We start from the raw sequence: 12,359 nt of genomic DNA on the forward strand, positions 1-12,359 counted from the left end.
GAAAGATAAACCTAACTTCAGTTCAGTTCAGTTCAGTTCAGTTCAGTTGCTCAGTCGTGTCCGACTCTTTGAGACCCCATGAATCGCAGCACACCAGGCCTCCCTGTCCATCATCAACTCCCGGAGTTCACTCAAACTCACGTCCATCGAGTCGGTGATGCCATCCAGCCACCTCATCCTCTGTCGTCCCCTTCTCCTCCTGCCCCCAATCCCTCCCAGCATCAGAGTCCTTTCCAATGAGTCAACCCTTCGCATGAGGTGGCCAAAGTACTGGAGTTTCAGCTTTAGCATCGTTTCTTCCAAAGAACACCCAGGGCTGATCTCCTTCAGAATGGACTGGTTGGATCTCCTTGCAGTCCAAGGGACTCTCAAGAGTCTTCTCCAACACCACAGTTCAAAAGCATCAATTCTTTGGCACTCAGCTTTCTTCACAGTCCAACTCTCACATCCGTACATGACCACAGGAAAAACCATAGCCTTGACTAGACGGATCTTTATTGGCAAAGTAATGTCTCTGCTTTTCAATATGCTATCTAGGTTGGTCATAACTTTCCTTCCAAGGAGTAAGCGTCTTTTAATTTCACGGCTGCAGTCACCATCTGCAGTGAGGAGAGAAAACATCTGTTCTTCAATTCTGAGATTTATTTTTTCCCATTTCATTCTCAACCTCAGATCTCCAGTCTATGTGGAATCCATGGCCAAGAATAATCTCACCATAGTAACTGAGTTCATCCTCATGGGCTTTCCTGACTATCCTGAGTTGGAGATTCCCCTCTTCATGGCGTTTCTGAGTTTCTATCTAGTCACACTTCTGGGCAACCTGGGCATGATCATTCTGATCCACGAGGATGTCCGGCTCCACACCCCAATGTACTTCTTCCTGAGCCACCTCTCCCTGCTGGACACCTGCTACACTTCGGTCATCACCCCTCAGGTCCTAGCCACCCTGGCCGCAGGCAGGACAGTCATCTCCTACGGCCAGTGTGCTGCCCAGTTCTTCTTCTTCACCATCTGTGCAGGCACGGAGTGTTTCCTGCTGTCGGTGATGGCCCTCGATCGCTACGTGGCTGTCAGCAGCCCGCTGCTCTACACTGTGACCATGCCTCCCAGGATCTGCTGGGCGCTGGTGCTCGGAGCCTACATCTGTGGGCTAACGGGGTCCATCCTGCGTACCTCGTGCACGTTTACCCTCTCCTTCTGTGACGACAATCAGATCAATTTCTTCTTCTGTGACCTCCCACCCCTGCTGAAGCTGGCCTGCAGTGACACAAAAGATGTGGAGATTGTCATTGTCTTTTTTGGCAACTTTGTGATTTTGGTCAACGCCTTGGTCATCCTGATCTCCTACCTGCTTATCATCAAGGCCGTTTTGAAGGTCAGCTCTTCAGAGGGCAGGGCTAAGGCTGTCTCCACGTGTGCCTCCCACCTCACTGCTGTGGCTCTGTTCTTCGGGACCCTTGCCTTCATGTATCTGCGGAGTGCTTCAGGCACATCCCTAGAGGAAGACAAGGCAGTGTCTGTCTTCTACACTGTGGTCATCCCCATGCTGAACCCTCTGATCTATAGCCTGAGAAACACAGATGTGAAAGCAGCCTTTAGAAAGGTCGCTGGTAGGTTCCAGGTGTCCCAGAGCATGTAGATCTGGGTGAAAGGCTCTCTCGGTCCATTTTGTTCCCCATATCAACCTATCCTAACAGGCACCAGCAGTATATGCAACCTGCATCCTCAGAGAGACAGTAACTACACAGGCACACAAGAAAGACTGCAGATCAGCAGCAACATGGATGGACCTGGAGATTAGCATCCTCAGTGAGTTAAGTCAGAAAAAGAAAGACAAACACCATACTATATCACCTATTCAGTTCAGTTCAGTTGCTCAGTCGTGTCCAACTCTTTGCGACCCCATGGTCTGCAGCACACCAGGCTTCCCTGTCCTTCAGCAACTCCCAGAGCACATTCAAACTCAAGTCCGTTGAGTTGGTGATGCCATCCAGCCATCTCATCCTCTGTCATCCCCTTCTCCTCCCACCTTCAATCTTTCCCAACATCAGAGTCTTTTCAAATGAGTCAGTTCTTTGCATCAGGTGGCCAAAGTATTGGAGTTTCAGCTTCATCATCAGTCCTTCCAATGAACACTCAGGACCAATCTCCTTTAGGATGGACTGGTTGGATCTCCTTGCAGTCCAAGACTCTCACAAGTCTTCTCCAACACCACAGTTAAAAAGCATCAATTCTTTGGTGCTCAGCTTTCTTTATAGTCCAACTCTCACATCCATACATGACTATTGAAAAACCATAGTTTTGACTAGATGGACTTCTGTTGGCAGAGTAATGTCTCTGCTTTTTAATATGCTGTCTAGTTTGGTCATAGCTTTTTTGCCAAGGAGCAAGCACCTTAATTTCATGGCTGCAGTCACCACCTGCAGTGACTTGGAGCCCAAAAATATTAAGTCTCTCACTGTTTCCATCATTTCCCCATCTATTTGCCATGAAGTGATGGGACTGGATGCCATGATCTTCGTTTTCTGAATGCTGAGCTTTAAGCCAACTTTTTCACTCTCCTCTTTCACTTTCATCAAGAGGCTTTCTAGTTCTTCTTCACTTCCTGCCATAAGAGTGGTGTCATCTACATATCTGAGGTTATTGATATTTCTCCCGGCAATCTTGATTCCAGCTTGTGCTTCCTCCAGCCCAGGGTTTCTCATGATGTGCTCTGCATAGAAGTTAAATAAGTAGGGAGACAATATACACCTATGGTGGGATTTAAAATGTGACACAAAAGAGCTTATCTACAAAACAGAAGCAGACTCACGGATGCAGAGATCAGACTGTGGTTGCCACAGGGAACAGAGGATGGAGGTGAGTGGGGAGTTGGTGTTAGCAGATATGTGAATGACTTGTGGTTGCCACGGGGAAGGGAGAAGGGAGGTGAGTAGGGAGTTGGGGTTAGCAGATGTGTGAATGAGTCTGTCTTCTGACTCTTGAGCCCCCATGGACTGTAGCCCACCAGACTCCTCTGTCCATGAGTTTTCCAGGCAGGAATACTGGAGTGGGCTGCCATTTCCTTCTCCAAGGGATCTCCCTGACCCATGGATGGAACCCAGATCTCTTGTATCTCCTGCATTGGCAGGCGAATTCTTTACTAGATGAGCCACTGGGGATGCCTGGGGGTTAACATATGCAAGCTCTTATATATAGCAGGAATAAACAACAAGGTCCTACTGTATGGCACAGGAAACTATATTCAATATCCTGTGATATCCTTTATAAACCATAATGGAAAAGAATATGAAAAAAGAATACATTATGTATATATGTATATGTATGTATAAGTGAATCACTCTGCTATACAGTAGAAATTAACACATTGTAGAGCAACTATACTTCAATAAAATTTTTTTTAATTTTAACTGTGTATATGATAACACTTGTTTCCAGCAATTCAAGTGTACTTTCTTCTCTTGCTCCCAACCCCACTCCATTCCTTAGAACCCAGAAGTCTCAAGCTGCTCACTGACATCGTCACTCTCAGTGTCTCGGAGGCCCCGGGAGTCTTTGGTTAGTCTTCCCCAGCCCAGTGCTCTTTGTGCCCAGACTTGGGTTTCCCGTCCTTTCCTTCCCAGTTTTGCCCCCGTCAGTTCTGCCTTCTTCTCTGGGACGAGGATTATTTCTGAAGATGCCAGTGGGTAAAGTTAAATAGTCTTCTGTGGCAGCCTGGAGGGGAGGAGAGTTTGGGGCAGAATCGATACACGTATATGTAGGACTCCATCCCTGCATCATTCAGCTAAAACCATCGCAGCGTTGTTACTCGGCTACACTCCAATACAAAACAAAAAGGTTTTGTAAAAAAGCTAGTCTTTTTTTTAATGCAGAAGTGACTGATTCCCTCAGTAAGTGGGGAATGTTGTATAAGACAAAAGTGAGTCTCTGCCCAGACTTATAGAATGACATACACCAAGAGGGAAGGTGGAATGGATCGGGAGATTGAGGTTGACATATATACACTATTGATATCGTGCATAAAATATGTAACTAACGAGAACCGACCATATAGCACTGACAACTCTATTCAATGCTCTGATCTGTGGTGACCTAAATGGGAAGCAAATTCAAGGAAGAGGGGATATGTGTATACATGTAGCTGATTCACCTTGCTGTACAGCAGAAACCAACACATTATTGTAAAGCAACTATACCTCAGTGTTTAAAAAGTGAGTCTCTAAATGGTCACGGGAAGGGAGTGGTTAAGAAACGAGCCTTCCTCCTCACATCCTAGATTCTCGAGTGTCTCTCCTCCTGGTTCACACCAGAACAATGGAATTTGCAAATCTGCAAGTTGCCTTCCCACTTAATCCCTCATTTTTTTCCTATTTAATGTTACTCTGATGCCTTCAAGATGAATTAAGCCTTTGGGAGTGTTTCCTCAAGGACCAAGTCTTTCGTTTCTGAAGGATATGGAGCACGGCCTCCCCTCCTGACTCATATTGCCCGCCTCATACACGGTTCTCCCCACCAAGCATCCCGTATCCAGGAAAGGCAAGGTCAGAGAGCAAAGGAAAAGGCTGCAGCACATATTATCTTCTCTAGCAAAAGATCTGGTAAGAGGGGAAAGTAACTGTAAGTCCTTCACAAGACTGAGAAACCCATTAGGGCAGAGTCTGTTTTCTGCAGGCTGAACTCGTCCCCAGGTCCAGAGCTTGAACCAGAGGAGTGCTCAGTAATTGCCCTTGAACCCGTTTTTATGGCACATGCATGGTCTCATCTGAGCCTCATGGAGGTGGCAAATACAGAAGCCACGGTAGCATAAAGATCCTCATTCTGCAGTTAAGAAAGCACTCTCTCACAGTCCCTTTGGGCCTTTGCTCAAAGTCCTTTTATTCAGTTTATAGCAATAGACAAAGGCATGACTCTCAGAAGCAGGCTTGTATTCGAATTCCAGTTCTACCACTAACTCACTGTGACAACTGCGATAAGTGGTTTAATGTCTCAAATCCTAAATTTCCTCAAGTCTAAAACAAATATAACAACTTTTAATTCAAGAGCATATTGCAAACATTAAATAAAGTGATGAAAAAGAAATCCAGCACCAATCAGTTGCTCAGTATATATTGTTCTCTTTCCTTCTCTTTTGTTCACTTTCTGATGTCAACCCTGGCCCTTGCCACAATTCCATAGCCACGAGCAAATATTAAATAGATCATGAGCGAATGAAAAGGCAAGACAATGAACACAGAAAGATGAGTAACATTCCTTTTCAACTAAGAAATAAAATGAATATGGATGTTTAATTTTGAGGGCAGGGTAGGAGGAGTGAGTGTGTTTATTTGCATCCCACACACTCAAGGGCAACCCAAGGATGTCCTTTTTATTGAATGTGTTGCTGTATGCCCAATGAATCCCTCTAACCTGTCTTGAATTTATGAGAAGTTGATCCTCCATGCCCCTCCACATGGGAACAGCTGTTTTGTTGAGACAGCCTGCCCCGCTGCCTGCAGCTGTTCTGCTCAGAGGTCAGCACCTGACGTGAATATAAGCTGCTCCCTGGGCATGTGAAGCTCGACATATGTGAGATCAAGCGGAGGAGACCAGACTGACCAACGTGGAGAAGTCAAGGGGGCGACGACAGTGAAGTAGCTATTCAAAGAGAATCTGCGTCTAGGTCACCATGGAACATTAAGTAGAGTCCCCTTTCCTGTACGATCTCATTAGTTATCTGTTTTATGTTGTTGTCGTTTAGTCGCTGAGTCGTGTCTGACTCTTTGCGACGCCATGGACTATAGCAACTGCTGCTGCTGCTGCTGCTAAGTCGCTTCAGTCACGTCCCACTCTATGTGACCCCACAGACGGCAGCCCACCAGGCTCCTCTGTCCACAGGATTTTCCAGGCAAGAATACTGGAGTGGGTTGCCATTTCCTCCTCCAAGGATGTATTTTATATATCAGATCAGATCAGTTGCTCAGTCGTGTCCGACTCTTTGAGACCCCATGAATCGCAGCACGCCAGGCCTCCCTGTCCATCACCAACTCCCGGAGTTCACTCAGACTCATGTCCATAGAGTCAGCGATGCCATCCAGCCATCTCATCCTCTGTCGTCCCCTTCTCCTCCTGCCCCCAATCCCTCCCAGCATCAGAGTCTTTTCCAATGAGTCAACTCTTCACATGAGGTGGCCAAAGTACTAGAGTTTCAGCTTTAGCATCATTGCTTCCAAAGAAATCCCAGGGCTGATCTCCTTCAGAATGGACTGGTTGGATCTCCTTGCAGTGCAAGGGACTCTCAAGTCTTCTCCAACACCACACTTCAAAAGCATCAATTCTTCAGCGCTCAGCCTTCTTCACAGTCCAACTCTCATATCCATACATGATCACAGGAAAAACCATAGCCTTGACTACATGGACCTTTGTTGGCAAAGTAATGTCTCTGCTTTTCAATATGCTATCTAGGTTGGTCATAACTTTCCTTCCAAGGAGTAAGCGTCTTTTAATTTCATGGCTGCAGTCACCATCTGTAGTGATTTTGGAGCCCAGAAAAATAAAGTCTGACACTGTTTCCACTGTTTCCCCATATATTTCCCATGAAGTGGTGGGACCGGATGCCATGATCTTCATTTTCTGAATGTTGAGCTTTAAGCCAACTTTTTCACTCTCCACTTTCACCTTCATCAAGAGGCTTTTTAGTTCCTCTTCACTTTCTGCCATAAGGGTGGTGTCATCGCATATCTGAGGTTATTGATATTTCTCCCGGCAATCTTGATTCCAGCTTGTGTTTCTTCCAGTCCAGCGTTTCTCATGATGTACTCTGCATAGCAGTTAAATAAACAGGGTGACAATATACAGCCTTGACGAACTCCTTTTCCTATTTGGAACCACTCTGTTGTTCCATGTCCAGTTCTAACTGTTGCTTCCTGACCTGCATACAAATTTCTCAAGAGGCAGGTCAGGTGGTCTGGTATTCCCATCTCTTTCAGAATTTTCCACAGTTGATTGTGATCCACACAGTCAAACGCTTTGGCATAGTCAATAAAGCAGAAATAGATGTTTTTCTGGAACTCTCTTGCTTTTTCTATGATCCAGCGGATGTTGGCAATTTGATCTCTGGTTCCTCTGCCTTTTCTAAAACCAGCTTGAACATCAGGAAGCTCACGGTTCACATATTGCTGAAGCCTGGCTTGGAGAATTTTGAGCATGACTTTACTAGCGTGTGAGATGAGTGCAATTGTGCGGTCGTTTGAGCATTCTTTGGCATTGCCTTTCTTTGGGATTGGAGTGAAAACTGACCTTTCCTGTCCTGTGGCCACTGCTGAGTTTCCCAAATTTGCTGGCATATTGAGTGCAGCACTTTCATGGCACTATTTTATATATAGTACCAGGATGTATGTATGTCAATCCCAATCTCCGAATTTATTCCATCCCCATCTTTCCCCTTGGTAGGTATCCATACATCTGTTCTGTATGTCTGGGAAGGAAATCAAAAAAGAGAGGGCATATATGCATACATATAGTGTGTGTGTATATATATATATATATAGCTGATTCACTTTGTTGTATAATAGAAACTAACACAACATTCGCAGAAGGCAACGGCACCCCACTCTGGTACTCTTGCCTGGAAAATCCCATGGATGGAGGAGCCTGGAAGGCTGCAGTCCATGGGGTCTTGAAGAGTTGGACACAACTGAGCGAATTCATTTTCACTTTTCACTTTCATGCATTGAAGAAGGAAATGGCAACCCACTCCAGTGTTCTTGTCTGGAGAATCCCAGGGATGGGGGAGCCTGGTGGGCTGCCGTCTATGGGATCACATAGAGTGGGACACGACTGAAGCAACTTAGCAGCAGCAGCAGCAGCAATACAACATTGTGAAGCAACTACACCCCAATTAAAAAAAAATTTTTTTTTAAAGAACCTGCAACAAAAGACTAAGGAAGAGCACAGACAGTTCCCATTCCCTACTTTCCATTGCATTGAAGTCAGACACAGTCACGTTCTTGCTTCCTTAAGACACATTCTGCTAAGTCGCTTCAGTCCTGTCCAACTCTGTGAGACCCCGTAGACAGCACGTTGGGATCCTATAACACACTTCCCTTTGGGGACTAGCTCGGGCTTGGTCATCAGGATCAGGGGACTCCATCTTCACAGAACTTTAACAGAAAGGAGCTCTTTAGCATGTTGCAGCAGGTCTGCCCTCATTGACACTCATTTCATCCACACTCTTTGAATAAACAAAGGACTGGTCTTAGTGTGAGACATGGTAAATAGTGTAAACGAAGAGTGTATCTACACTTCTGTCCCTTTCCCATTATAGGAGAAACTGCCCTACTCGTCGCCGTTTGCTTAGGTAACTATGGTTCTGGCACTTGACTTTGTCCTTCCGGTGGTCAGACTAAACAAGCCCCTGGAGCAGATTTCATCAATCCGTGAACAGAGTGGAGAATCATGAGATGCTCTGGACTCATACAATGGTGATTACTAAGCAGGAGCAGTAAGGTATCTCTGCCTTGAGGATTTAAACTGAAAAATATGGGGAAAGACTACGTTAGCTAAGAAATGAGACTCACAAATGATGATAAGATATGGAGAGAAGGGCTGAGTCAGGCTTATGGGCAGATCGAGAGGAAATGAGCAAATGTCAGATGCTGAGAAAGCAGCAGAGAGACCAGTCCCTGGTGCTACATGAGATCTTTCCGAGTCTTGAATTCTGTTCCAGACTGAGTTCTAGCATTGCCAGTAAGTCGCCCAAGAAATCCCTGTCTGCCTTCTAGAGCATAAATATCTTAACCATAAACCCTTATTCTATAGATAATCTGAGTGGTCTCTTTTACAATCTAAAGAACCTAAAAACTCATTGTCCTGATTCCTAATAAAATACTACTATTATTACAGCTAAGAGTTATACCTATTATATGCAAAACACAAGTCTAAAAACTTTTAGATGTCTTTAGCAACCCTATGATGCCTTAGCAGCCCTATGATGTAGGTGCAGTTATTATCCCCACAGAGGGGTGAGGCACATGCCAGCAAAGTGATGCTCAAAATTCTCCAAGCCAAGCTTCAGCAGTACATGAACCGCGAAATTCCAGATGTTCAGGCTGGTTTTAGAAAAGGCAGAGGAACCAGAGATCAAATTGCCAACATCCGCTGGATCATAGAAAAAGCAAGAGAGTTCCAGAAAAACATCTATTTCTGCTTTATTAACTATGCCAAAGCGTTTGACTGTGTGGATCACAATCAACTGTGGAAAATTCTGAAAGAGATGGGAATACCAGACCACCTGATCTGCCTCTTGAGAATCCTATATGCAGGTCAGGAAGCAACAGTTAGAACTGGACATGGAACAACAGAGTGGTTCCAAATAGGAAAAGGAGTATGTCAAGGCTGTACATTGTCACCCTGCTTATTTAACTTCTATGCAGAGTACATCATGAGAAACCCTGGGCTGAAAGAAACACAAGATGGAATCAAGATTGCAGGAGAAATATCAATAACCTCAGATATGCGATGACACCACCCTTATGGCAGAAAGTGAAGAGGAACTCAAAAGCCTCTTGATGAAAGTTAAAGAGGAGAGTGAAAAAGTTGGCTTAAAGCTCAACATTCAGAAAACGAAGATCATGGCATCTGATCCCATCTTTTCATGGGAAATAGATGGGGAAACAATGGAAACAGTGTCAGACTTTATTTTTCTGGGCTCCAAAATCACTACAGATGGTGACTGCAGCCATGAAATTAAAAGACGCTTACTCCTTGGAAGGAAAGTTATGACCAACCTAGATAGCATGTTGAGAAGCAGAGATATTACTTTGCCAACAAAGGTCCATCTAGTCAAGGCTATGGTTTTTCCAATGGTCATGTATGGATGTGAGAGTTGGACTGTGAAGAAAGCTGAGTGCCGAAGAATTGATGCTTTTGAACTGTGGTGTTGGAGAAGACTCTTGAGAGTCCCTTGGACTGCAAGGAGATCCAGCCAGTCCATTCTAAAGGAGATCAGCCCTAGGTGTTCATTGGAAGGATTGATGCTGAAGCTGAAACTCCAGTACTTTGGCCACCTCATGTGAAGAGTTGACTCATTGGAAAAGACTCTGATGCTGGGAGGGATTGGGGGCAGGAGGAGAAGGGGACGACAGAGGATGAGATGGCTGGATGGCATGACTGACTCGATGGACGTGAGTTTGAGTGAACTCCGGGAGTTGGTGATGGACAGGGAGGCCTGGCGTGCTGCGATTCATGGGGTCTCAAAGAGTCGGATATGACTGAGTGACTGAACTGAACTGAGCTGAGGGGTGAGGCAGGCTTCCCTGATAGCTCAGTTGGTAAAGAATCAGCCTGCAATGCAGCAGACCCCAGCTCGATTCCTGGGTTGGGAAGATCCCCTGGAAAAGGGAAAGGCTACCCACTCTAGTATTCTGGCCTGGAGAATTCCATGGACTACAGCCCACGGGGTCGCAAAGAGTCGGACACGACTGAGTGACTTTCACTTTCACTTTTCATAGGGTGAGGAAACTAAGACAGAGAAGTTAAGCTGTCCAGGGTCACAGAAGCGAGGCTCTTCCAGGGTCACAGAAGCGAGGCTCTTCCAGGGTCACAAAAGGGAGGCTCTTCCAGGGTCACAGAAGCGAGGCTCTTCCAGGGTCACAGAAGCGAGGCTCTTCCAGGGTCACAGAAGCGAGGCTCTTGATTTGAGCCCAGAGGATCTGGCTCCAGAAACTCGACTCTTATTTACCAGTTTATATCGCCTTTGAACAACAATTTATAAACAGTTGTGCCTTCTCTGGTACAGAACCACTTAAGGGAAAATAGCCCGGGCGTCACTTTGCAGCACACCTGAAACTAACTCAGTGTTGTGAATCACTTGTGTGTGTGCTCACTCACGCCCAGCGTTGTGCGACCCCAGGGACTGTAGCCCACAACGCTTCTCTGTCCATGGGACTTCACAGGCAAAAGTACTGGAGTGGGTTACCATTTCCTTCTCCAAGGGATCTCCCCAACCCAGAGATCAAAGTTGCATCTTCTGCATTGGCAGGTGGATTCTTTACCACTGAGCCACCTGGGAAGCCCAACTATACTCCAATATAAAATAAAAATTAAATTAAAAATAAATAAATAAATTTCTCCCAACAACAACAGAAAGGACTTACTTATTAGGCTATTTCTCCAAGAATCATAGAAGATGGTTTTCCTGCTTGGGAACTTGGGACTTGTGTGAAGGGACATTCAAAAGTCAGTCAGGGACAATCCAACAGCCAATAGGTCAGAGAAGACAAGATAAATAAAATTTAAAAATGTATTTAACAAGGAGAGAAACTTACTTAGCCTAAATGCCTATACACCTGCAAGTTCTTGACTAAACAGCTGGGTAGAAAATGAAAGAGATTGTATAGAAGAGTCATTCAGTAACAAATTTATTCAGTGCCTACACTGACCCTATTATCTGTGACGGGTAAGATGGGACCAGGGCACTTAAGTCAGCTTCAGCTGGAAGTCTTGTCCCAGACAAGACAGCTCTACTGATGCTTGAGAGGCTGAAAGCAACAGTGGTTTCTCAGATCCACCAACCCACTAAGCTGTGTCCAAGTTCCCTACATTCAATCCCTCTGGAATAAAAGGAACGAGGGAATGCTTCCTTCCCAACGTTTCCTGCAGACCTCCAAGAAGAAAGGGTCTGCACAAGCATTCTTACCACCGCCCCCCCCATTATCATTCTGCAAGACCATTCATTTACCTCACTCAGGTCTGTGCTGAAATGTCGCCTCATTTGAGAGAAAGCCACCTTGACCACAATATTAGAACAAGAGCTGCCCTGCTGCGCGTCACCCTCTCCCCACTGCTCTGCTGCTTTACTCTTCAGGACACGACAAGGCCTGGTCTCTATTTGCCTGTTTGTTTTGACCGCTACCTCCGGTAGAATGTAAGTTCCATGGAAGCAAGAACTATCCACTGTTTCTAGTGAGCTTCCTGAATCACAGTAGGCTCAATAAAGACTTACGGAAAAGCAGAAAGCTTTAAATGAATAGGATTTCCATTTCTGGCAAGACGGTGGCCTAGGATTTTCCGACCAAACTGGCCTTAAAACGTGTAAAGAGATAAAACAAGAGCACCTAGAAAGATAAACAAGTGACAAGATACTAAGAAATCAAGGGCTAAACATGCAAGGCAAAAAGAAGAACCGCAAGAAGTAAGCAGAGTACTCAAGCTCTGTTTGCCATCTGTAGCATCTCCCCAGGAGGATGTGTTAGTTGTCTATTATTGTTAACTTGGCAGCTTAGAGCAGCAAATGTGTCCTGTCACCATTTCTATAGGGTCAGGAATCCAGGCACCAGTTGGTTGGGACTCTCCCTCAGGGTCTCCCACAAAGCAGCGATTAA

General features: G+C 45.4%; 1 protein-coding gene across 1 annotated transcript; it reads left to right on the plus strand.

Annotated features, from left to right (window-relative positions):
* The first annotated feature begins 573 nt into the window (after positions 1-573).
* Positions 574-1,640, plus strand: LOC113904636 (olfactory receptor 9I1-like). Its single transcript, XM_027561761.1, has one exon. The coding sequence runs from the start codon at positions 695-697 to the stop codon at positions 1,637-1,639; it is 945 nt and encodes a 314-aa protein (XP_027417562.1). The 5' UTR covers positions 574-694; the 3' UTR covers position 1,640.
* Positions 1,641-12,359: the final 10,719 nt, after the last annotated feature.

Source organism: Bos indicus x Bos taurus, chromosome 15 (genome assembly GCF_003369695.1).
Source record: "Bos indicus x Bos taurus breed Angus x Brahman F1 hybrid chromosome 15, Bos_hybrid_MaternalHap_v2.0, whole genome shotgun sequence".
Classification (NCBI taxonomy): domain Eukaryota; kingdom Metazoa; phylum Chordata; class Mammalia; order Artiodactyla; family Bovidae; genus Bos; species Bos indicus x Bos taurus.